The 25,251-nt window shown below is 35.6% G+C and overlaps 1 protein-coding gene across 2 annotated transcripts in view; it reads right to left on the bottom strand.

Moving 5' to 3' along the window:
• Nucleotides 1–4,033: 4,033 nt before the first annotated feature.
• LOC137922093 (T-box transcription factor TBX20-like) overlaps nt 4,034–25,251 on the bottom strand; it is a 38,220-nt gene continuing 17,002 nt past the window's right edge. The window contains exons 3-7 of one of the 2 annotated variants that reach the window (XM_068764955.1): nt 15,786–16,059; nt 14,470–14,634; nt 5,697–5,773; nt 5,160–5,231; nt 4,034–5,088 (exon numbers count right to left, since the gene is read on the bottom strand). In XM_068764955.1, coding sequence (XP_068621056.1) covers nt 4,659–5,088; nt 5,160–5,231; nt 5,697–5,773; nt 14,470–14,634; nt 15,786–16,059 — 1,018 coding nt within the window. In that variant the 3' untranslated portion in view covers nt 4,034–4,658. The remainder of the gene's footprint in view (nt 5,089–5,159; nt 5,232–5,696; nt 5,774–14,469; nt 14,635–15,785; nt 16,060–25,251) is intronic. The other variant, XM_068764956.1, reaches the window with a different exon arrangement.

Below are 25,251 nucleotides of genomic sequence, written 5' to 3'. Positions count from 1 at the left end.
CATATCTATGGACGTGGAATTTCGTAAAGTCCTTTTTTTACATATTTTTACTCCACAAAAAGAATATTCCAAATTTCCATTTACACAGCTTTGTTGGTTCCAAAAATATTGTAATGAATAGATAAATCGTTTTCAACTCTTGAAGACAAAAATATATTTTAATTGTATTGATGCACATCATAAAGCTGCAAAGTATTATAATGCTTCGTTAATACTACAAACAAATTATAAAGCTCTATGTAAAAGTAAATTAAGAGACGAAAAGAGAATTAATCGATGACGGTGCAATAAGCGTGGTTATTAAAATCACATGACAGAGCATTTACAAAATGTTTAGTGTCAATGATATGTAGACAGTGTAAATATAGACAGTATTGGATTGTAATTACTTTTAATGAAAGTGAAACACAAAATGTTTTCTATGTATGCGTGTTCAATTACTTTTAGGTCAGGTTCTTAAAAGACGCAATGTACATAGATACGGTGTCAACACAACTACTGTGTGTCGACGGCTTGACGTTACAGCAAAGGAGTGCGAATGTTCACGGAGAGAAAAACCGCGACGTAAACATTCGAGACACGTCCGCCTCGCCCGGGGTCCGCAGTTAAAAGGGGATTATGAGCGGAGTGGCCAATAACACGGCATTACGTGCGATACGCCCGACTCCCCGCAAGGAGCCCTGTCAATAATCCGCGCCAGACGAGCTTTTGTTTTACCAAACTAACTACATCTGCTAGATACGTTACAGTTGCTAGGGTATTCAATATAAATATCTTTGAAAATTCCGCGACATGTAAACATTTTTTTAACTATTACACATGCTTTAATTACATAAGCTGTATGCCATGAAACTGTGTGACTGGACACGGTTTTATTTTATATTATTAGATGAGGGAATAAATATTTTCTTTTAATAAAAATCATATGGACTAAATGAAAAAATAATTTAAAAATAAAATAAAAATATACATCTAGATTATCACGATATTTTAATAATACTATTTGTATTCTAGAATTACACATTGGGGACTAGTACTAATTAAATTAATTTTATGCAAAATTACTGAGAAGAAAATTTTACGACCGTAATATTTTTTTTTCATGAACATACAATTTAATTACGTAAAGAATAGAGATTGAAACATTTAACTGTATGCAATTGAAAAGCTTATCGGGTCGCGTTCGTAAAAACATCACAAATCATTCCGTGAAGTAATTAATACGCAACGAAAAAGCAAGTCACACGACAAATTCAATCAGGGCGGCCGCCCGGACAATCTCCGCGATTGGAAACAGTTTTACAAGCAATAAATTTTTGCAGGCCGCGTCAGTGAATACAACATTTATTAGGTACAATCCAGATTAGATTAGCGTTGCATCCCCCGCCCCGGTCGCCCCTGGGACGTGAAATTTGTCCCGGTAATGCGGCCACGCGCCGCACTAATTCGATGTTGTCCCGGACCCCTCTATGTGACTCGAATGACGCCTCGCCACTGTTTCATTTTAATTGAATAGTTGCCGCGGGGCGACGCGCTTTCCTACAAATATCTCTACTTGCTTTGCATAAATGAGTCTCGTGTTCTACCAAATTGTTCAAATTTGCCGATCTGTTACGCTTTGTTTGTTGACCCTAAACCGACAATGTTTATTGAAGTTTTACTTTTAATTCGGTATACAGGTTTTATTAGTTATAGGTGTAAAAGTTCTGAAGGTGTAATATATAGCTCATTTGCTGTCAACTAATGTATGGGTCGACGTATCCAAAAATCGGTGGTTTCAGAAATAATAACTAATATAGTGATATCCAAAACGTTTTCAAAATACGGATTGCTATATATTAAATTTAATAATTGTTTACTATCTATCCCTACAGACTATGTACTGCTAGAAGTTATTGGCCTCGCATTTCAATGTAAAAAATATATCAATTTGACATATTTTACTTCTACTATAGAGATTTCAGAGTACTGTTAATTTTCACAATTTATGTAGCGTTCCTATCATCATATATAATAAACGTGTAAAGTCTTAAAGTATTTTATAGATAAGCGTGCTACATTGACCAATGCAAGCTTTTACTCCTATAAACAATCACTCTGTATTGGTTTTAATGACAAATGTATCGAACGTATTCTTAATGCTAATAGATTAAAATGTCAGTAATGGATCTTAATAAGATTTCATTAAGCTTCCTTAGTTTGCGTGCCATGTTTCCACTTACCTTCAAAGATTGCTTAGTTATAATTTAAACGTATATAGTTCATATTGATTACACTACGTATTGCCTTAGTAACTAGTTTTTTATTTTGGTGCTTACTTTCATCATACATAATCTACCTTAAAAAAACCTGTATTTTGATACAGGTAGCGCCATCTAGCGTCGCTCTAGAAGACGATAAGAAAACCGGTTTTCTTGACCTCGACGTCTCGTAATAAAAATAGCTCGTGGATGCACGAGCGTGCTTTGTCATATCCTACTGATAGATTGACGGCTGTGACAGGCCAAACTAGTTAACTACCCTATTGATTTTCACTCGCCTTATATTGTCAAGATACGGTGATTTATAGGAAACATTAAAACGTTGACTTTAAAATATATCATATTTTATGTGAATTCCCGTTAGAAAATCGTTTTTATTAAGTACGCTAAAAGATAATTGCTATTCTGTAAACTAAAGAGATAAGAAATCAACTTGTCTAAACGAGGAAACAAAAGAAAATATTAAGTTTTGTAAAATTTATTTGGTATTGATTGGTATTTATTATAAAAGCAGAGTAAAAGTAAAAACTAAGAGTTTTCAAATATTTTTTTTCTGTTACGGTAATAATGCTGTTAATATTCTTTTAATCCATTTTAGTGATAATGTTGATATTCATTAGTTTTTTTTCTAATCGATAATTGTTTATTTAAATACGGAGTATATGTATTTAACAAATATTTCCTAATCAAACAGTCATTTATGTCTCATTCAAGTATCTTGAAATACAGGTTATGATAAAAAAGTCAAAAAATGTTATAATTCCTGTTTCGTAACAGATATCATAATAATAGCCAAAATTGCTATTATAGTAAATAAGTTACTAGTTTATGGGTAATCTAATATTTGTACATAGGTGAATCTTTGTGATAATATATTATATTTAAATACACACTTACGTAAATAAGTCAAGCAAGTAGACTGAATATTTAATTATACAACTGAATTACCGAAATTACAAAAAAGTCGTAGAAACTTAACACATAATCCTTATGCTTGCGATTAAAAAAATAATTATGGTGCAATAGCATTTTATTTACTATTGATTCGTTTAAAAATAGCATATTTAACGAATGGAATACATTTAATGTTTCGTAATAAATATATATTACGTGAAATAAATTAATGAATATAACAAAAATATGACTGACGTGAAAAAAGTTTTTTTTTAATGGTTTATGCTTAAGCATTGTATAGCCCTTGTAGTATTTTTCTCAAACTGTTAAACGTGATAAGACATCAGTTCTATTGAATTATGTCTCAACATTGCATCACCGTACAAACATTACCAACATCAGCATCACAATATCAGCTGATGAAACCCACTACAAGGTAAAACTATTATAGGTTTGTCTCAAAGCCGCCGTCGCCGCGAATACCGGTATTGCGCTGCCCGTATCTGTCCATGCTTAATGCTATTCTTTTGTCTTGGATAGTGACCACAAAATCAGCTGTCGCCATTCGCAAGCGTCATCTTTGATCATCAAAAATGAATATTGATGTCCATTCCTTACTTAACACAGACAATTTTAGTCAGTAGTAGATTACATTTAATTTAATATCTGAAAAATTCGATTATTGTGAAAAAATAGTTCGTGAGTTATGCTCTAACCACTGGCTGCTTAATGCTAATAGTCGTTCATCCTGTCCTGGAGCTTCATTTATCGATAAAGGGAAAAGAATAAAACTAGACTTTAAATATTTTAACAAACATTTAATTTTTTTTATACTTTATCAATATATTATTTATAATAATTATAATTTAACTACAAATTAATCACGTAGGTACATCAATGTTTCCGCATTAAGATCATACTAATCTTGATGGAGAGAAGAACTAAACACAGACGGTGAATATATTCTCTACAATTTAATAATACTTATATCTTCACACAGAACTCTCTAAAACATTACGCTTTTATTTCTTTATTGCACATACCTCTTCAAAAGTAATATTTTCCAACGAACAGAACTCGGTGAATATAAACGATGCCAATCAAATTATTCGTGTAACGCTCTCGGACATACTCGTCCCTAGGCTAAACAGTGCCACGCGAAATTCAAAGCGGCGAGACAATACCATTAGGAACATAACATGATACAAGTTAAAGTAACAATTATTACAATATTACTCTATTTTTTTAAATAATTTATACAATATAATACAAATTAAAATAATACAGCTATGTCCAAGCCGCAGTAGTCCAGGAACAATGGAACAATTAAATAGTTCGTAATCACTCAATCATCCGAGCGGGAAAGCACCAGTCCGTTGCCACCGCGCGACCGAATCACACTAACGGTTGTATCACTTTGTAGCGCTAGAGTTATCTATAAATAATACCAGTAATTTATAACGTATTTAATAGAGATCTTTACATTCAAACGGTGGGTAGTCACTAAGTCGGGCTGTGAGGCGGGTGCGGGGTATGAGGGGTGTGTGGGGGATGAGGGTGAGGACTTGCATCCCGCAGGGAGTCCGGGGAAGACCCGGGTGATGAGCGACGCGGCGGGTATGGCGAGAAACGGTGTTGCGCCAACGCTGCCGGCACCCCTCCAGGATACACTGGTCGCGGGAGTTGCAGCCCTGACCCTGAAGCCAAATGCTGTTGAGCCAGCAATTGCGGAGCCAAGCACGCCCACTGGCCCCACAGTGCTGCCGCCGGCACCCCGTACAGCGGATACGCCGCTCGCAAAAACAGCTGCGAGCGAGCCGCCAGAATCGCCTTTTCTTCCAATGTCAAGTTGTTGTTATGCTGGTCCAAGTCAAAAGGCCGCAACGGCGACCGCAGGTAGTGCTGTTCCGCCAACATGGACTCCATCGTTTCCCTGAAACGAACAACCGTATACGTCAAGTTGCAAGTTCAACGAATACATGAGAAGCGAAATGAAATATCTACCTAGGATTAGCCGCGACGTAACGCGCATCATCGTACGCCGATGTTCGGTCGTGCTCGCCCGTGATATAGAATCTCAACAAAGAAACAAATTAAAAATAAAACATCATACTCAAAACAATATAGATGCACGTTCATTGTTGCGAACAGTGAGTTTAATTATAAATAATGTCACGCAAGATGGGCGTTAAAGGAGAATTGTAAAGTTATTAATGAAACGGACATCGTAGTGACGTCGATTTGTAGAGTATTTGTCTTGTTTCGACTGCCTATGAAGTAGCGCACTTAACGAAGTACGCGGCGACATCATGTGTTTAGTGTTTGTTTGTCAGTGAACGGACAACAAAGAAAAGTTTCAAAGTTATTGTTATAATTAAATACATTTCCAATGAATCTGTTTACAACATTCTTTGCATTTTTAGGGCTTATAAAAACTGTCTTTTATCAATATCTTGTAATAAAATCAATTTAAAATAAAATAAATAAGACATGTAATAATTGCGAAAAAAGCATAAACGTATTTCATTCGTAAATATCTACCTCTCAAATTCAGTGAGACGTGAAGAGTCCCGAAATCCCTTGGCAAACGGATTACTGTCGATTTTCAGTTTTGTGATCTGAAACAAAAGATTAAAGTAATGTTTTATTATTGAGGAAAAATCACGGTTTATTCTAACCTCTATTTACTGTAGAATCTAGAGTAAATAAGACATTAAAAGTAGTTTATATAACCAATGGTGTATTACAAATATTATCATTCCAAAAACAAATTTGTACTTTGTATCTGCACGAAAATTATTACAGGATTTTAATTATAACACGGAATTTATATAAATGGATTTAAAAGTTCGGACACTTTTACACCTATTTCCATCTATCTGAATAAAATGATCGTTCTGAAGTATGTTACATTTATTTATTATATATTATTCTTATTGTAATGCGATATGTTTATAATTTCTGGCATTACAAAGTCTGCATGGATAGGCAGTAATCAATAATTGATTTTGGTATGCAGTAATCCGAATCTTGAAACATTCTTTTCTTACTATACTATCATTAGATTATTTTTTGCTGAAACAATTGATTTTTAGATATGGAGTACCATATATTAATTGATAACAGATACATTCGTTATTTTAAAGTTTTTACACTCAAAACCAATCACCGGTATACACATAATTTGCGTGTATCTTAAAGATTCGGCGTAATTGATTTAACGAGTCCCGCAGTTATAAGGTGATATGCAAATATTTGTACGTAAATGAGTTAAATTAAGTCAATGTACCCATAAAGTGTTTCACTCGTGATTTAAGCGTTGGTCGAGGTGTTAAAAAATGTGTTTGGCGAGCGGAGGCAAACGCGGATGAGAAATCGCCCCCTCGCTGGGCCGGCGCCCCCGCTGTGCCCGCGCACAATTTGCGACCGATATTTATGACAAATCCTCGCGAAACCAGTCGTCATTATAACTGCGGTCGCCTAGCATCGTAGTATTAAATTGTTGGAACAAAATCCATAGGATCTTACGAATGTTATTTCGGAAAACAAATCAGCCTGTGGCATGCAATAGAGAAGCGAATGGCATTTGTGCGCGTGTCAATCTCTCAGCAGCCGGGCCAGTCGGCGGTAGTAATTATCTGCCGATTGAGCCAAGCTCCGCTCATCTGCTCCGGCCGTCGCTGCCTACGCGGGAGTTAATTGCGCGGTGTTTCGACAAGTTCGCACTAGTCACGTATTTTCGGACGATGAACCCGCCGTACAAACTCGGAAACAGCAATTTATGTAATCTAAATTCTTCAAATTGTTTCGCGGCGAGAAAAACACGCCGAGCGCTCGGCCACAAACTATTTTCAAACTTTCCCATTCTGCGGAGGTTAACTAATAGATTTTTTGTTGTCGTTCAAAATGTTTATGCGTTCGTTTGATGTGCACGGTCACGGAGTCGCGTTAATTCATGAAACGTCTTGATAAATGTCGCGGTTAGTATTGTTAGGGATCAAAGAGAACAATAAACATTTTAAGAAAATATGACACTGCTTGCGGCTAATCTACGATTTAGGTTTCATTAATGCGACATTTTTAAACTATTTCAAATTAAAACTTGAAAGTAATTGCCTTTAAATTACATTGATCTGGTTTTGTCTAAACAACGGTTAAAATATAGAATGGGGCTAGTAGTTCTGTCACTAAACAACAAGAGCCAGTGCTAGCAGGTGTCGGGGGTCATGAGGGAAACTAATCAGCTTGCACGCCCACTAGGCGAATGACATTGACTACAATAGGCTACTCCTATCTCGCCTGTTTGACGTAATGAGTGCACTCAAATGCTAGCGGTGGCTGACACGGACAATGGACATGTATGCTTTACATATTTTCGCTCTATGTATATCTTGTACCATACAATAGATCTTATAAATGTTATTTATTTACTTCATCTAAAGTCAGTGTGACAAAACCAAAGGATCAAATGTCGCCATGGGTTGGAGGACCTCATTATTTATCCATTTCATCCTCATGTACGTTTAGCGTTTAGCGTTTTTTGCTTTGAACTAACTGAAGATGTCCAGTAAGAAGGCTCAGAGGAGCCGTATGTATCATATAAACGCAGTTAATCGTTGCTGAATAAAATAACATTCGGATAAATATTTTTTTTATTATATTTATATAAAAAAGTCACCTAATTTATTTTATAAACTACAAGGGTCAACGCAAAACAATCCATGAAAATTTCATTAGCCAGCAAATATGTTAAAAAATGTAATTAAGTGATTGAGTTGTAATTTTAACATTTTAATTACGCGATTACCTCAAAATCGTTTTTTTTAGGTATTTACCTATGTGTGATTCTTACTGATAAGAAATAAAAGTTATTTTATGTTCAAAGAGTGGTAACAAATTATGTATTGTTTTACTATTACCAATAAAAGACTACGGCACTAGGATAATGAATAGAATGTTTCCCGGCGAGCTACGTTTATTAGATTTAATACAAACATAAGGGTGAGCCCTGTCAAAACAACCTAATTTAAGTATCAACAAACGTTCGCCTCGGGCGGCGCTCCATTGCACTGACAACATTAAAGGCGCCGTAATGACATTATTCTTGAGCGCGTAACAAAAAAAGTTTTACAAAAAAAACGTCAAGCAGAGAGGAACTAATGTCACATGGTGATGCGAGCGCACACTTCAGCAAGATATGCAATAATTACTAGAGATAAATGGCTTCGGGAAGTACAAACAAAATATAGACACGGATTCGGAATTGTGGAAGGCATCTTTAATATTTCTGTCTCTTTTAAGTCGCTCTTTCATTCATAAATATCGTAATATTAGCTGTTCCCAACCCAGAATAGATCAACAATATACCTAAGTTGCCGTTTAAGTATACTGGTGATTAGTCATAGGGGTAAAAGCTTTAACTATAGATCATTTTCTAACAATTAATACAGGGTACACTCTATTCAAAAGCAATAATTTCAGAATTAATACATAAGGTAATGACATATTAAGAAAAAGCATTAAAATTCAAGTTACTGCATTTTAATATTTATAATTGTTTACTATCTGTAGGGAGAGACGTACTGCCAGAAGTTATTGGTCTGTAGCATTTCAATAGAAAAAATACATTATTGCAAATCATTTCAAAGAGATAACTTTATAAAGGATAATTCAAAACGCGTGTAAAAGCTTTGCTTGCATGCTTTTTGATGACAAATGAGCCGTACATTCAACCTTTTAAAGTTTTTACACTTATAACTAAATCACCCTGTATATAGATTGTCGATGTCGCTATATTCATTTATGCAGTCGTATAGCTGATTAAAAAAAAATTCAGCGACCAACACTTTCCTTGCCCTAGAGAGAAATGACCAATAGTAATATTAATATACAAGAAGTATAAAGATGTTTGACGCAATGAGCTTGTTTTATTTAACTCTATAAGAAGCACAAAATAAATATTGAAGTAACAGGCGAACGTATGGAAGCGCCCAGCGAACGGAACACGACAAGAACATTCTGTAGAATAAATAAATGTCATGGTGCGGTGGGACGAACTCGCTCCTTCGCCTATGTATATCATTATTGATTGATGTATAACAGCGATGAACGACTAACGACCTGAGGCAATATAAACTCGTGCGGAAAATAAAGACGCTTATACCAAAGGAAAATTTATTTTGACAAGGTTAGGTTAAAAAATCTGGTTGCAAGAAACTAGACTTTTATGGCCAATATTATTGGCGAATAATTATTTAACAGCCATCACATTGTACCTTCTTCTTCATCAAGCAAATTGATTAAATTTAAGCTATCTTTGATGGTTCCTATGGATATTATGAAAGCTACTCGGCGTAGATTGTAAAGATCATCCGCGATCGATGTGGTTATCTTCATAATTAACGTGCATATGAACATAATGGCCGAATTTCTTTAGTAAACTAAAAATTTTCCATCGCGATTATAGTAAAACATTACATTTTACTCTTTCATTACAATTTAATTTGTAGACAACCTGTTATTTGAATCTCTGTTTATGAGGGAAAGCAAATCCATTATCGAACCCACAGTTAGTATAAGATCAACTTTACACTCGTGTCCATAATTGCAACTAAAAACTCTGAAGATAAGCGAGTAAGCAATTTGCCACATTTTATTAATATGTCTTAGTATCAAATAAGCGTAAAGATCCACAGATAACATTCATAATAAATTGCATATGTCAAAGATTAAGAAAAAATTTACCACAGACTAAATAAATATTGTGTGATAATTGATTATACAAAACGATAAATCGAATGAAATGATTTTATTGGAAGTCAACTATATACGACATGGCCATCGTCAGAGCGATTTGAACCAACCGATAATATGGGAGTTTTTCGGCGACTCGTCAAGAAGATATTTCGAAGATGTTGCACACCACGCTAGCAAAGTTGTAGTCGCAGCGGCAAATTACAGACCATAGGTTAACCCTCCAAAAACAAAGCGTCGACTACGCCTGTTTTTATCACCAGTGAACGCACCCACCCCGAAAGAGATCAAGTGTCGTCTCCCAAGTGTAAGGAGACCACCAACACGAATCCCCGCACGGACTAAATACACCCATAGAAGAGGGCCGCCAAAATTAAGAAACTGAGAAAGAAGAAAACTTCAACAACCAGTGCTATAGAAACAGCCAAAACGATCGCACCTGCTACGGAACAAGGACTGCTCTCCTAACACCACTTGGAGGGACAAAAAAACCATGGATCCGAGTCAGAAAGATATGCCACATAGCATCTTAGTAGCGCACGAAGGCGGTCAGAACTAAAAAGACATTGAAAATTTTGCTCGCAGAACTCCAATCAAAACTGTAACAGATTCACAAGGCAACAGCGCCGGCATTTAATAAAATCTAGAGTAGCCATCGAGAAAGAAATAAAGAAATACCTCAGCTATTGTAAATTGATATTTATTGAAGGGACAACCATTTCAGATTCGATTAAATTGTTGTCACGAGAGGCAACGCCTCAAACAACCTTTGGGACTTATTTGATTTTAATACTACAGGAATAATGTGTTTTATTGAGTCTAAAATGTAGAAATAATTGTAAGATTTTAGGAACTCAAACATAGTTTTTCTGTCTGCTTTGGTGCGCAGACGCAATAAATTCACCCAGGCCGCACACGACGGCTCTGCGTGACGTCACACCTCGCGTGATCGATGGCGTAAGAGAAAGAGATCGCGTTTAACAGTAAAGCTTCTGTCAATTTGTGGGAGCGAGACGAACAACAAATAAATAATTTCTCGTTAAATTATTTTAAATCCTCTTACAAGCAAGTGCGTTGACTTCTTGTATTTCTGAGTTATGGTTCGCTTCATATTACCGCACTGTATTATTGGTAAATATTTGCAAGGACTAAATGTCTTGGGTTTATTGTGTTTATTAAAGAGGCTTATAAGCAGCATCGATCGTAGCTTAACAAGATTCAAGAAGTAAAGTTTCTTGTAAGCTGTCCAAGAAATATAATTTTTTTTAATTTTATAAGAAGAAAGTCTTTAGTTCTATGAAACATAAAAATTTATCTAAAAATAACGATTTATTTGAACACAATGCTTACGCAGGGCCTCAGAAATAGAAGCAAATCTTTCAAAATGTAATTCTTCAACATTGTTCATTACAAATTCAGTAAAATTAAATCGGTTTAACATTTGATTATTTGTTTAGGAATGCCATTTGTTACAACTTTTTAATCAATTTAGGTAAAAAATTCAAACAATATTCGCCATAAAATTTAAAATGTTCTTAAAGCACAGATATTGGCATAGATTAAAAAGTTCACTTTCATATATACGAATCGATTATCGAAGAATGAGGCGTGTTAAGGGGAGGCGCGGGCGGAAGAGAAACCTCGTGACACTTGACCGCAGCCATTTTGGCCTGTGAAATATGTTTATTTGTCATGGATGCCCTTTGTTATTGAAATTGTGTTTGCCTTTGCTCCTTCATTATATTGTTCGATTATGTTGAAGCTAGAACTCGTTTGTGGACGTTCAATGCACGAATAGATACGGACCGGAGATTTTAGAATATTGATTGCTGATACTGAGAAATGAGAAATAAATTTCAATTAGGCGACTATTTATAGTGGACGTCAATGTCATTGAGCATTGTACAAGCTGCTATATATGCAAATGTGTTACAAAACTTTTTATTGATTAATTATAAGTTTTGTTTTAATAAAACATCGTTTACAATATAGTGTTTACTTTTCTTTTTACCGTTGTAAAAGGAAGTCATGTTTTGGTACAGTAAATCTTTAAAGAAATATTTCAGGCTTTAATGTTGCCATATTATGAATCACAACGTTTTTCTTTAAATAGAACCTCAAAGGAATAATCAATCACGATAAATTCACAAGTCATCGCCTTTTAAAAAACGCATTGTGTGCATCGAGGATGCGTAAACTCTAACAAACATTGTCACCTCGCAGCGATTCGAATTTCAGACAAAGGAGCGTTCACAAAACGCACAACACGACAATAGTGTTGTGGGTGTAAAATTATTAAATATTGAAGCAGGTCGGAGCCCGGACGGGACTGTTTTCCAGGGAAAACGTCCCGCGGCGTCTCTCCGTCTCACACGGCGCACGCACAAAAACTTAATTCACGACATATTTTTTTATCCAGATTTTATCTCTTATATCAACGTTCAACATACTAAAAAAAAATAATGATGTTTCATTCCAAATTGATATAACAAACATCACGAACAATAAAACATTGTGACACTTTTTTACAGAGCCTAAGAATTCAAATTTTGTACGATTAATCGGTCGTAACAGATCCATATCTGTGTAGAAATAGCTTACGTTGGCCTCGAGCGGTTGTATATGTGCCTTTTTTGTAGAGAATTTAAATTGTGCGGGCATGAGACGTATCGATCTTGGCTGGAGCGCAGGTGCAAACATGCTAAGTGTATTCTTATTGTTGTAAGGGTTTGCGTTATCAGTGACACTATCTTCGGCGTTCGACAAATGTTTTAGCTGTCAAAGACGTGACGTCAGCCAAATCGGGCCGAGAGCCGCGCTCGCGCCGCCTGCTCTCTTGTTGCGATCGAACATTTGATATGACGCGCTTTACTTTCCGAGGCAGTGGCTGCAGACATTTCCAACTTTTAACAATCGAAAAACAACTCGAAACTTGTAACCCTTTAATAATTAAAAAAAAATTATTACATTATATAAAATGGTCGATTATTCAAAAGAGAGATTGTTAATGACAATCGGTAGTAAATCTTTGAAAACATCGGATTCAATCCGTATCAATTATTGTCCCCCAAGGGTGCCATTAGTGACCTTGTCCATATTTTACGCCCGAAATAGCTGTTAGATTCGACAACAGTACCGCATACCTAAGCTCGTGATCACATTGCGCGCGCAAAACACAAAATTTACAAAACACTTCGATGATTTATTAATTAATTTCAAACAAAAAGTAGCGCTACTCATGTTTGTAGAACTCGAAACAGCTAATTAACGAACGAATGAAGATTTATGTGGTGCGTTGTCGATATAAAGTAACGCTTCCTTTATGAACCTCAAAACGTCCTAATTACTGGTCGGGACGAAACAAAACGAGAAGCGCCGAGACGCCCAAACGCTCTTGTGACAGAGAATTAATTGCTCGTGGCGACACATGCGGCAGCGGGAACGGCGACGCTGGCGGTCTCGCGGAGCGTATAGCGGCGTGAATAGCGTATAGCGCCGCGATTACTTACTAACTACGCGAATTGTGACGCTATTAGCAACCAGTAGGTATTTATGTTTTTTTCGATTATTTATTATCATTTTTTCCAGAGCTATAAATTTTTACGAGTTATTTAAATTTATTTAAGTTAGCATAAGTTTGTTTAATTATTTTGTAATTTATTTTATTCTTGAAACTTGAAAACGTTGATACATTTGATCCATTTTTCTTGTATACCTAATTAGTAAATGTACAAGCAAGATTATTATGGGTTATTCGTTTTATATAAACTAAGTAATAAAAAATATGATTTTCAAAATTATAAGGTACGTATTTCAAATTGAATCAAGTTTATATTTTTTTAAGTTTAAGGTCAATTAAGTAGGGTGCCGGTAAAGGTTTTCGCATCATCATCATGCCGTTATTATCACGGATAGACGACCAAAGATCGCCACGGTGACGGGTGTTGCGCTGCCCGCATCCAGCGACCTTGACTATGTCGTCGGTTCACCTAATGTTGAGTTTATCCAAGTCGCGTCTACGCTCGTGATCGCCACTCGCAAGGATATTTTATAATCCCGCAATGCTATAGGCATTAGAAGTGAGTTTCGAGCCGCTTGATCATTGGCAAGCAGAGAACGTCCACGACTCAAAGCAGGAGCGTATATTTAGCGCGGCTGAAAACTTTAATCGTCACCATTGTGCACGCGTCACGCACGCCGTCCGTCCATCGTCGCGCGGCCGTGCGTGTGGCCGCCTGATACACAAAAAATGATGTGCCACCTCCCTTTGTTCGTACTGGACATACCTTTCAGCGAGATGCAATTAGTGCGATAGGAATAGAAAACTTCGATAGCCAGCCGACAACGCGCTGCAATTTCAAACGTTCAGCTCTCTGATCTATTTTAGATATCAAATGATCGAAGCAAGAGTTGAGAGATGCCAAATAAATTGCCGGACGAGACATACATAAATAAATACAAACAACTCGTCAAATATGTTAGCATCTTAAAACTTGGTAACAGTTCTATTAACTCATTTAATTTTTAATATTTCATGACCAGTTAACACTGAATAACTCACCAGTTGATTCTGATATGCTGTGACCGCAGTGAAAACGCACTCCGGGAATATGAACGTCTTGAATTCTTCTTGCTCCAGATCTACGATCGGCGCGTTGATTGCACCCTCTCGCCGCAACACCAGGTGGATTCGTGGTTGATACTTGTGCATTGAGTTTAACACCAACTACGGAGAAAACGTTCACCGTGAGCAAAAAATATACATCATAATATATTCTAGTTATTTACAAGTTTATTGTTCTATACAGACATATATTCGTTGACAATTAAGTGTAAGGTGTATAATATATTTATTCATTTATTATCTACGTAGGATCGTTTATAGTAACCACTTGTGTTAACCATGGGAATATTGCCAGGAGAACCCAATTTGATAGTAACTGGAATCAGAATGTGCTCCACTGTAATGGTATCTATCAAGCTAACTCAACTTCTTCAACACTGGTATCGTGTCATATCGTAACCCAAACGCACCCTGAGCAGGGAAGAACCCGACACTAAGACTATTTTAGTAGTTCATTCCCAAGATCACTTGAAAATCCTTGACATTATAATAAGTACATCTTTTTGTTTACTTAAACTTTAATTTATTATATGACAATTAAAAGATTACTTAGGAATGTATTGTACCGTAAACAGTTTGCCAATAAAACTGTTGCTAATTTTATGAAGCTTAGAGAAAGATATAACAAGCTTATCTATATTTGTAATCCTTAGCTATTACGCATTTTTCTTATATTTATTAATATTCTTATGCACATACCACATTGTATAATTTCATTACGCTTATATTATAAAATATCTTTCTCAGAATGTGGCAATCATTAAGTTTCATCATGTAACACTCTATGGGAACAGATAGGAGCTATCAAACAATATTACGTTATTATAATTAAATGGAATTAAGATTCAAAATAATATCTGTCGAATTTTCATTTACAATGTGGAGAATCTTTTCTTCTATCGTTTCGCGACACATTATGTTTCGTAATCTGATTTTTATGAAGAGAGATGTGTATAGTTGTAGCGTGTTTTTGAGTAGAAGCCCCAAAATTACAGATACGGCATCATGGAATTAAGATAGCAAAAAGTTATCTAACAAAATAGTACCTATATACTATAATTAATTTAAAAAAAAAACTTGAATAAATGCACGTCTAATTTTTATATAAAATGTAAAATAACTTTTTCATCAGTCTAATATATAAAAATTTACTATACGAATATGCCGTTTATTTACATTAGGACAGATCTGCCTCGAAGTGTGATGGTTGTGTGTAGAGATGCGTGTCCCTGCATATGATGTTTGGGTGTTACCTGTCCGTTTTTGTCCATCTCGTTGTTGGTGAGCTTGACCTTCTCGAAGGAGACGACCTGCTTACGCAGCTGGTCGCCGGCAAAGGGCGAGTCTGGGTGCGGGTAGAGGCGCGCGGGGGCGGGCGGGTCTGCTTTGCCGGCCACCAGCCACGAGGAGCGGTGGTAGGCGTAGCGGTAGCGCTTGCCGTCCACCGGCACCACGTCCAGTAGCACCGCGTAGCGCGCCTCCGCGCGGCATCCCGCGAACGACACGCGCACCGTCGGGAACATGCGCCTAAACCACAATTCATTAATTGTTTAACAATTATTTATCCGAAAGTGAATAGAAGCGCAGAAAGATATAATAACGGGTATTTTATTTTAAATACCGTAGACAAAAGGATAATATTGGGCTAAGACAGATTTTATAAAGCGTTGTGTTTGTCTATCCCGATCGAAGCATTGGACAATAAAAACAACGATACTGAAACTGTCTAATCCCAGGAAAATATAAAATGCAGCGACCGGAGCTGAGGGTTTACAGAGAGCCCATGAGCTTCGTTACTTTAACAATGGTTTTAGGCTAAGCGTCCTCTCTTTTCGGGTTTCCCCCTGAAAACCGCAAAATTTGCAAATACCGCTTCGGCAATTGAAAAAAATCTTTATCTTATTCTTCTGCCCGTATATGCCCGATGGCACAAGAAAGGTACGAGTAGCGCAAACGATACATCCTGGAGGGGTTATCAATTTTAAATGCACAGCCTTAAGAAACTACACCCTGTTCCGTAACTAGTTACCATACTGCCAGAGCAAGATAAGCAAATCATACTTTGCCCTGGATTTCTCTACAAGGAATCAGTAGAGGTAAAATGATGTTTGTAACCAGTGATGATTTATAATGTTGAAGTTTGATCATTTTGAACCACTCATACAACTCTAGTCACTCGACGCGCTATTGTCTATGCTTGGGATTTCTTTATGAAATCTAACCCGCATGCGGCCTTAAAAGTTGAAGTGGCAGTGAACAGACACCATAAAGCGCGCGGATCATCTGTTCTTGTTGGACCATCTGGTCGCCAGTGCCTTAAGGTTCTAGAGGGGAAACCGCCTACCAGATGGACCGACTACTTTGTTAATATCACAAGAAAACACTGGATATATAACCTGTCCTATTTAAAATCCGTAGGGGATGCCTTTGTCCAGCGATGGACCAGGGCTGAAATAATGATGATAATTGTTATGTTAGGACAGAAAGTAAAACCATCTCTTTCACTAATTTCTTTAAAAGAGTTATTTAAGCACTTGGATTTTAAGTGGTAATAATTATATATGCTATATTAAAAGGAATGCCAAGCTTTATTATCGCTAATAAATCCTTCCAACTAGTAGGTTTAGTTTTTTGCCTATTTTTGTTGATAAGTAAAAAAAACGAGAACAGAGTACTTTAATATACCTAGTTTGTGTAACTTACATAGTTTTATTTATTCAGTGGCAGTTTTGACTTTAATTATTATTTTGTAAATTACAATTGTTGTCAACACTTACAAAAGCAGTTTTTTTAATAACCGTATCGTAAGTAACAATGATCTAAATTAGATTTAAAATATTTAATTCAAGTTACACAAATTAGAACAGCTATGAACATGACTGTCTGTCAGCAATGATAGACGTAAAGTAATGCTTGCATTCTTTTACGATCACAAACAAAACTAGACGTGGTTGTTGTTCAAAATGCATTATCAAATTCTAAAGAACGCGCAATGAAGGCTTTTCGGGATAATCAAAAATGTGACATGTTTGCTCGCAATTTTTTCACCGTCTCACGTTACTCCTGTTTTACTTTGTTACTTTTAATACGCGCCGTGCCGACTTCCTACTTCCATTGTTATATTAAAGCGTAAATTTTCACATTAACGCAATTATTCGACAATTACTTGGTTGAGCCGAGATTATTGCTGCCCGAGACCGGCTCCAATCGTCTTTCACTCATTAGAGCAGAGGTTATCGCGAATTATCGCTACCAATTAGCACAACAATATGCCTGCGTGTAATTTGATATAAGAAAAAAAAATGTTCTGAAATATTGTATTTTCTCAGACAACGACGTGTATATATTTATAACGTCCCGTTTTTAAAGAGAGCCGGTTGCTTATATTTACCTTCCCCTCCGCAAGACAGTGTCAGCAATAATAAATATTTAGAATAAAAACGTAATAAAACATACCCATGTTGAACGTTGACAAAGTTGGGAATCGTATGACGTCTTTTTGTTACCGTAAGCAAATACGTATACCTTATCGTGGCAGCTTTCATGCGACTGTGACACTAAGGTATCGCTCCCCTTTCCCCTCCTTAACGGAGACATTCTTTAACGTCTCCCAGTGGAGAAAGATGAATGGGTAGACATTTTTGTAAGGGCATACGTTTGTGTTTACCGTTAGTGAAATTGCTTGTGGTTGGTAGATGTAATGGCTCTTATTACACTCCTTGGCGTAACTGCGGTTTCCTGCTACCATCTTTACGTTAACAAGGGGAAAGGTTATGTGATAGTAAAAAATAAAAAGCGATATCTTAAGTAACAAGAAACAGAAGATAGGCAATTCAGAAAAGGTTACAAAAAATATCAAGATAGAGAGCTCGTTGTGGATGGAAAGGAGTGACACAAAAAGTGGTGTCGGTAGCGGGCGAGTGAAACACAATCTCCCAATCGACACAAAATGGTAGTCATTGAAACCGCGGCAGCGGAAATATCGACTCTACCCGTTTTGCTCCGACTTCAACCTCTCACTTTTTATACGTAAAAACCAACAATAATTTGCTATCTGAACTTCGCATCCTTAAGGTCAACGGGGCATCTGACCTACTATATGAATATCATTCAATCAATTCTTCGACCACCCATGTCGTTGCGTATATACGTTAGTAATTTACTATGCGTATTTTATAATTTACAATATGATTTTGATTGGCGCATATCATAAAAGAAATTTAATGCTTCTCGATTCGATACTAGTAGGCATTGAAGTAACAAAAGAGTCTTCTACGCCGATGGATTGCAACGGAGGACAGAAATAAGAATAGCATTATTAAGATTTACGCATGTTTAGCGGCAGTCGCGAGCGTCGATTTGTAAGACAGTTGTTGTGGCATTCCCTCTTCTGCCGCGCGGGCAATCGCACGCATGCGTTAATGGCGACACTCGGCGCACAGCGCGATATATTACTGCAATGATAAACGACCACCGACGTCGTCCATCATTCCACCACCCGAAAGTTAGCGGAAAAGCGAACGCGAGCAAAAGGATGGAACACACGTTCGCCGGTTTTAATGAGCGTGTACCGAAGACAGAAATAAGGGGGCGATCGTTTACAGCGCTCTCATTACTGTTATGACATTGTTAAAGTCGATGTGCCCGGCTCCGGTTTAGATGTAAGTCGTAAATCTATTCACAAATGCCTTTTATTACCTCAAATAGACATGTTAAATTAATTCTCTGTTTGACGTTATTTTTATACATTCTTAATATCTTAATGTAGTTGTATTTAAGTGACTTTTATTAACTTACAGTTGCCAAGATAGACTGCGTACTTTCAAAAGTTATTGACAAAAATAAATAAATTAAACGTATTTCAAATATATATTATATTTTGTAATCTCATTATTATGATTACTTCCCAATATAACCTTTTTTGTTTAACGTCTATGTTTATATCTGATAAGAAAAAAAAATTCAATTTTTTTCTTTTTATAAGAATCTTGACGTGACTTAATGAAAGTTTAAAAAATAGCTGAATTATTTAAGCCGTTATTACACTATGTCTTTAGATATGTAATACATTAGGCTATAAACTTATATTATCAATGATAAGGCTCAGGATCAATTTTAATTATTTTTAATATGACGCTAGTAATCTAATTTTACAGTTAGTCTCGAAAGGCCAGTACACACGCAATGCGCCGCAGCACATTGCACGTCTTAATTAGAGGCACAGGACAGAGGTGCTAACTCGTCAATCATTGTTCCCGGGCGTACGCTTCGTTGCATCTGCTATACACACTGTCGCAATCTCTGTCAACCGTGCTTCCTAATCAAACTCTTTCAGGGTATTTCACATTTATAGAATATTTAAGCATTTAACTTTAAACGAACAAAGAAATATAACTAATGGAACGGCGTGAGTGAAGATCATATTTTTAAATTTAAAATTAAATACGTTACATTATAGCGTTCAAGTGTTTTTTTCGTGATCGAAATGTATCAAACTTGGTTAGTCAACTCATTTGCAGGGTTGATATTACAATGTATACATCAAACAATGTTAAGATTCATTTAAAAAAATCAACTGTTGGACTTCTATTCGGCTCTGGTAAAGTAATCGACTATTTAAAAGTGCCTGTAATTGCCTACATGGATAAAAATATTTTGCGTTTTAATTAAAATTTGATTTGGAATATGGAATAAGCAAAAATGTAAATTTTTATAAATTCAGATTACAGATTTCAGATACAAATCCTTAACATTAGGGTACATCTCTTATTGACGTCAAGATGATTTTACCTATTCGCATGATAAATGCCATGCCGTTCAGACTTGAGATGAATAGCCGGAAGAAACTCAGCAGAATTTTTTTTAAAGAATTTAGAACTACTTATTTAATTAACATAGAAATAACCCGGAGGCAAACACATTACCCAGGTGTACTTTCTTTTATGAAGTCATCTACATTAACAGTATAGCAATTCTTAGCATGTAAACGTTCTTTGACATTTTTTTTAAATCTAACAACTATTGTGAAATAACCATAGGAAAATTTACTATACTAAGTTGACGAAGCTAGGAAGGTAATCAAAATAAGTTTTTGTTGTTAGTAGAGTGTAGAATATTGATTTTTAAGTAAATAAAAGTCGAAGCAACTACAAAGTTTCAGATTGTCTGTTGTCCGTTACCAACGGAAGCGGCGTAATGTGAAAGCAAAGGCTGTTCCGGCACGGGCGCAACGTACGCCATTAGAGCAGTGTTATCACGTCGTGATTAGGGTCCGCGCGCGACCAATCCGCGCTCGCTGCCGTCCAATTATACAGGAAAGCGCTTTATTAATAGCAATTACGCTCGCCGCCATATTGCCAACGCGATTTAATTAACTCCAATCGTTGATTAGAGGCAGATGGCGCGAGATTGCAGATTCCGACGACGTTCATTAGCTCGCACCGGGATGCGCCAACGTTGTTCACTCTTACATCACTCTGATTGTTTCATTACGTAATAACTGTCTAAATGACAGTAAATATAATAAAACAGTAAATATTTTATACTTTCATCTTTGTTAGCAGAGACATAAACTCTGAAGGTTTCTTGTGCTATCCTCTGTCAAAAATTATATCACTTCTTTCACAGTTTTTTAATTTACTTATTTAATACTCTTTAACATGGACGATTCTTGAACACTTAACCTAAGAAAAAAAAGAAGTAATAAAAACATAAAAAAGTATAAATGGAACTGGAGGCAATTTATATCAGACAACCAAAGTATGAAAACAGAAGTAGCAAGTTGCAAGTAGTCCTTGGAGACAATGAACTATATACATTTGATGTATAATACATACGTTCATTTATATTAACAAATAATAAATGCTTACGAATATAAAATTATTATTATGACTTAACTAAAAAAACATAAAGTAAATTCCAATAAAGTTCGCACTTTTTTAGAGAAAGACGAAGAAAGAACACTTAATTGCTTAATAAATAGTTTATTGCCAGAAAATTATCCTCAACTATTTAAAGAAATGTAAAATGATTGCGCCTTGCACGTTTCACATTTAGGTAATTGTATTTTTAAAAGCAAATATAATTAGAGATTTTATAAATTTACGTGAATTTTTAATTAATTTAAAAACAATATTATCGCCTATCGCAACGCCTGACTCGCAAATTTTGTAAGTAATCTCGACATATGCTAAACCATCCGATAGTTCAGAAAAGGCACATCAAGGAAAAACGCCACGGGGACACGGACTCAAGTTGTGAACAGGCGAAGTTGATGCTGCTGAGGCTGAAACATCTTTCGTAAAGCTAACTGAAGAGCAAAAGACCGTGTCACACGGTGACAACATATAGAAAAGACGTAGTCATTGGAAAAGCTAAAGATATATTCACTAAAGGGCTGATACATTGGTACTACTTACGGGCAAAGTATTTCAAAATAATCATCAAGTAGCATATCTCATCTTCAAAAATTTCCTTTCAATTGAGATTTTTGTTTTAAAATTTTCTTATTTTTTTAACCTAATTCTTATTAATACTTGTTTCAATCATCTGTAAAAATTTCTTAAATCTTACCTGGTCTATATGTAGTAAATTATACCTAATCCTCATGTATTATTTTATACTGTACATCAGCACAAAATGTTATTTCGATCAGTTTCGCCTCTACGAAGTTAGGCTTTGTGTAGTTATTTATTGAGGAGTAAGTTTTAGTCATTCTGATTCTATAATATTTTAAAAAATATTACTCCTAACATAATTGTTATTGTACAGCGTGAGTATACAAAATGTGAGAGACTGAAGGAAAAAAAACTTGATGTGTTAAAAAAAAATCTCGCGCCAACATTAGCACGCCGCATTATAATGGCGGCTTAGTAGCATGGCGGCTGTAATCTCGCATCTAAAAGTCGATATGTCCGCCGCTAGACGCCGCGGAGATATTAATCAATCGGTTTCACAAAATCGTGCTGGTGTCGAAAATTTGACGCTCCTCGTGCAGGACCTCCCAAGAAGAGCTACGCGCCCTGTGCACTGTCGTCTTGCCACGCCCTCCCACCTCATTAGCCGACTCTAATTCACATCAATCTTTTACAGATTCCTTCACGCGTGTAGAGACTCAATATTTGGTGATCATATCTAGAGCGAACTTTTTTTCCTAATTTTTTCACCGGCTCTAATTAGGTACAAGTAAATTTTGAAAAAGAAATAAATGTCGGAACGATATTCTTATTCATAGGTGTAATAACAGAAATACTTGAGCTGTCATCTAATCCAAACAGCTAATTGTATTAAACTCACCTATATTCAATAAACATTATATTAAAGTTGCAGAATTTCCTTTAAGTTTCTTAGGGTTCTCTCTATTTGTCTTATTACAATTCAGCTAAAAATCAATACATATATTCATCTTCTTATTAGTCCGAAGTAAATATTTAACATCTGGTGTATTATCTTATTTCTTGTACCTTAGTACTTTTCCAAGTTACTTATTGACAATAAAACACGCCAATAAAAATATAAATAATATAAACAAAAAAAAAATAAGCACTAGCCCCCATCTACTCATTTCTTGCGTTATTCATAAACGAAAAAATAACGCCGGCCTGTTTCAATAACTTATTATTTTTATTTTACAAATTACCTAGATGCAGTTTTGTAGAACAAAACAAATTTTTATTTAATTTATTTTCATTAAGGCCATTTAAAAGTTTATTGTGGTTGATATGTATTGTAGCAAAAAAGTATGTTTTTTTAGATAATTAATCTTTGATTATAACTTGATTTAGTCGGACGCATGGTAGGTAATTTATCATGGCGACAAGGGAGTTATCACGCTTCATCTGTCATGGCGTCTTTAAACGTTGTAACGTTAAGAAATTATTTCAAAACTTATATTTGTCAATATCCAGTTAAATTTAACTTCGGGTAAAATAAATTAGTGAAAGTTTTTTTGGAAAAATTCGCTAATTATTCAGACATCACATGTTATTGTAGAAATACTGACTGACGTACAAATTTATGCAGCTATATAGACATTAATAAAAATATAGTAAGTGGTTTATATTTCCAAACGCCTGTCGGATGCGGGGAGGCGACAAGTCGTGACTTCGTCTCGCGTCGGCCGCCTCAAATAACGTCTCAGTGTTGTGCCCGTGAATCGGAACATCCATCATGAGATGAGAACCATGACGGGCTGTGGAAAAACGAGCCCTAAGTGTCAACCGGTTGAACGAAACTGCGTCAGTTCGTTACGCGCTGCCTTGCAAATATTTGGAAATGAATCATTACAATGAGTCGAAACATTTTTTTATTTATAACTAGATGCATCGGAATTTGTACTGTCAAAAATTACCGGCCTATTGGATAGAAAAAATATATAAAAAACAAATTTATCGATTACTTTTGACTTTTTAAATTATGTTACTATGTCGTATGCTGCAAAGCTTAGTAATAACATGATTATACTTTCATTATAATGCTTTATAATATTTTTTTTTCATTACGTACCAACACGTTCTTTGTGTTTTTTTACATTATATGGCAGCTAGGAATCTTTGTGGTTTACTACCTTGCTTTTTGTACTGGAAAATGGAAATGCTGCCTTCACTATTTATTTAGCATCTTTTCCACATTTTCTCTTGAACTTAACCAGTTAATAACTTGGATCCTCGTCCAACATATAAATATCGATAGGTTTTACACGTGTTTAAAAAGCAAAAATTTTTACGAGTAATCACTTTTGATGGGCATTTAAGTTGTTTCCAACAGCAAGTCTTCAAACACAATATTTTATAATGACATGTTCAATTTAATATAACATGGTTAGGTGAATATTGTTTAGTATTATAACGAAGGTTAAAAAAGGTGAAGTCATTCCGGATTATGAACAGTTGCACCCAACATGGATGTAAAATTAGCGAAGTTAAAATGAATTTATAATCATAACAATGTATTAAGCCATGCATTCGGTTCGTGTAAAAGCCGTGTTCACACGGAAAGAAAATTATGAGGTCCGAAAACACACGGTGCAAATAAAACATTTCTTTTTAATACGGCAGTCATTGACATGCAGCAGATGTTGCGTGTAAGTATCAATTAATGTTAATATTATTAGTAATATTTAACAAATATTATTTAAGCGTACAATAATAATTGCAGTGCAACTTTTGTAATTATACCACAAAGTAAAAGTCTCCTTATAAAAAGCAACAGAAGCGCATCAATTTTTAACCACGTGAATTCATTCTATTTAACGAATATAAATGGGGCATTAATGATTAATTAATAACATGATAGAATGAGTTAAAGATAAACGTTAATTTACTTCACAGTAGCTTTTATTAAAAACTTAAGTGCTTTATTTTCTAAAACATGTTAGACATGTTTTAGTCGCGTTTTGTATGTAATTTTCAACGCATTTAGAAAGACCGCTGACATCGTGAAGATGTAAAAATTTTACATATAAATAAAACGGTAATTAGGGAGTTGGTTCCGAATCTATTTGCCGGTAGGTAATTCGTCGAGTGGAGCTGAAAACGATGCGCTCGCAACGAACGCGCGTCGCGAGAAATTCCATCCGTTCGTTTTGTTCCTATTGTTCCCCGCGTTTACTGCGCTAATGGTGTCACATTGCAAACGGACTATGTCAGAACATGTTCGCATTTCTTTTATTGTTGATATATTTCCGTCGCCATAAAATGCCGCTGTAAAACTCGCAAAACG

Source organism: Battus philenor, unplaced genomic scaffold (genome assembly GCF_028537555.1).
Source record: "Battus philenor isolate CCGP_79_NKW_IND1 unplaced genomic scaffold, ilBatPhil1.0.hap1 SCAF_2, whole genome shotgun sequence".
Lineage (NCBI taxonomy): Eukaryota > Metazoa > Arthropoda > Insecta > Lepidoptera > Papilionidae > Battus > Battus philenor.
The sequence above is the reverse complement of the archived record's forward strand: the minus strand, read 5'-3'. Positions and strand labels throughout refer to the sequence as shown.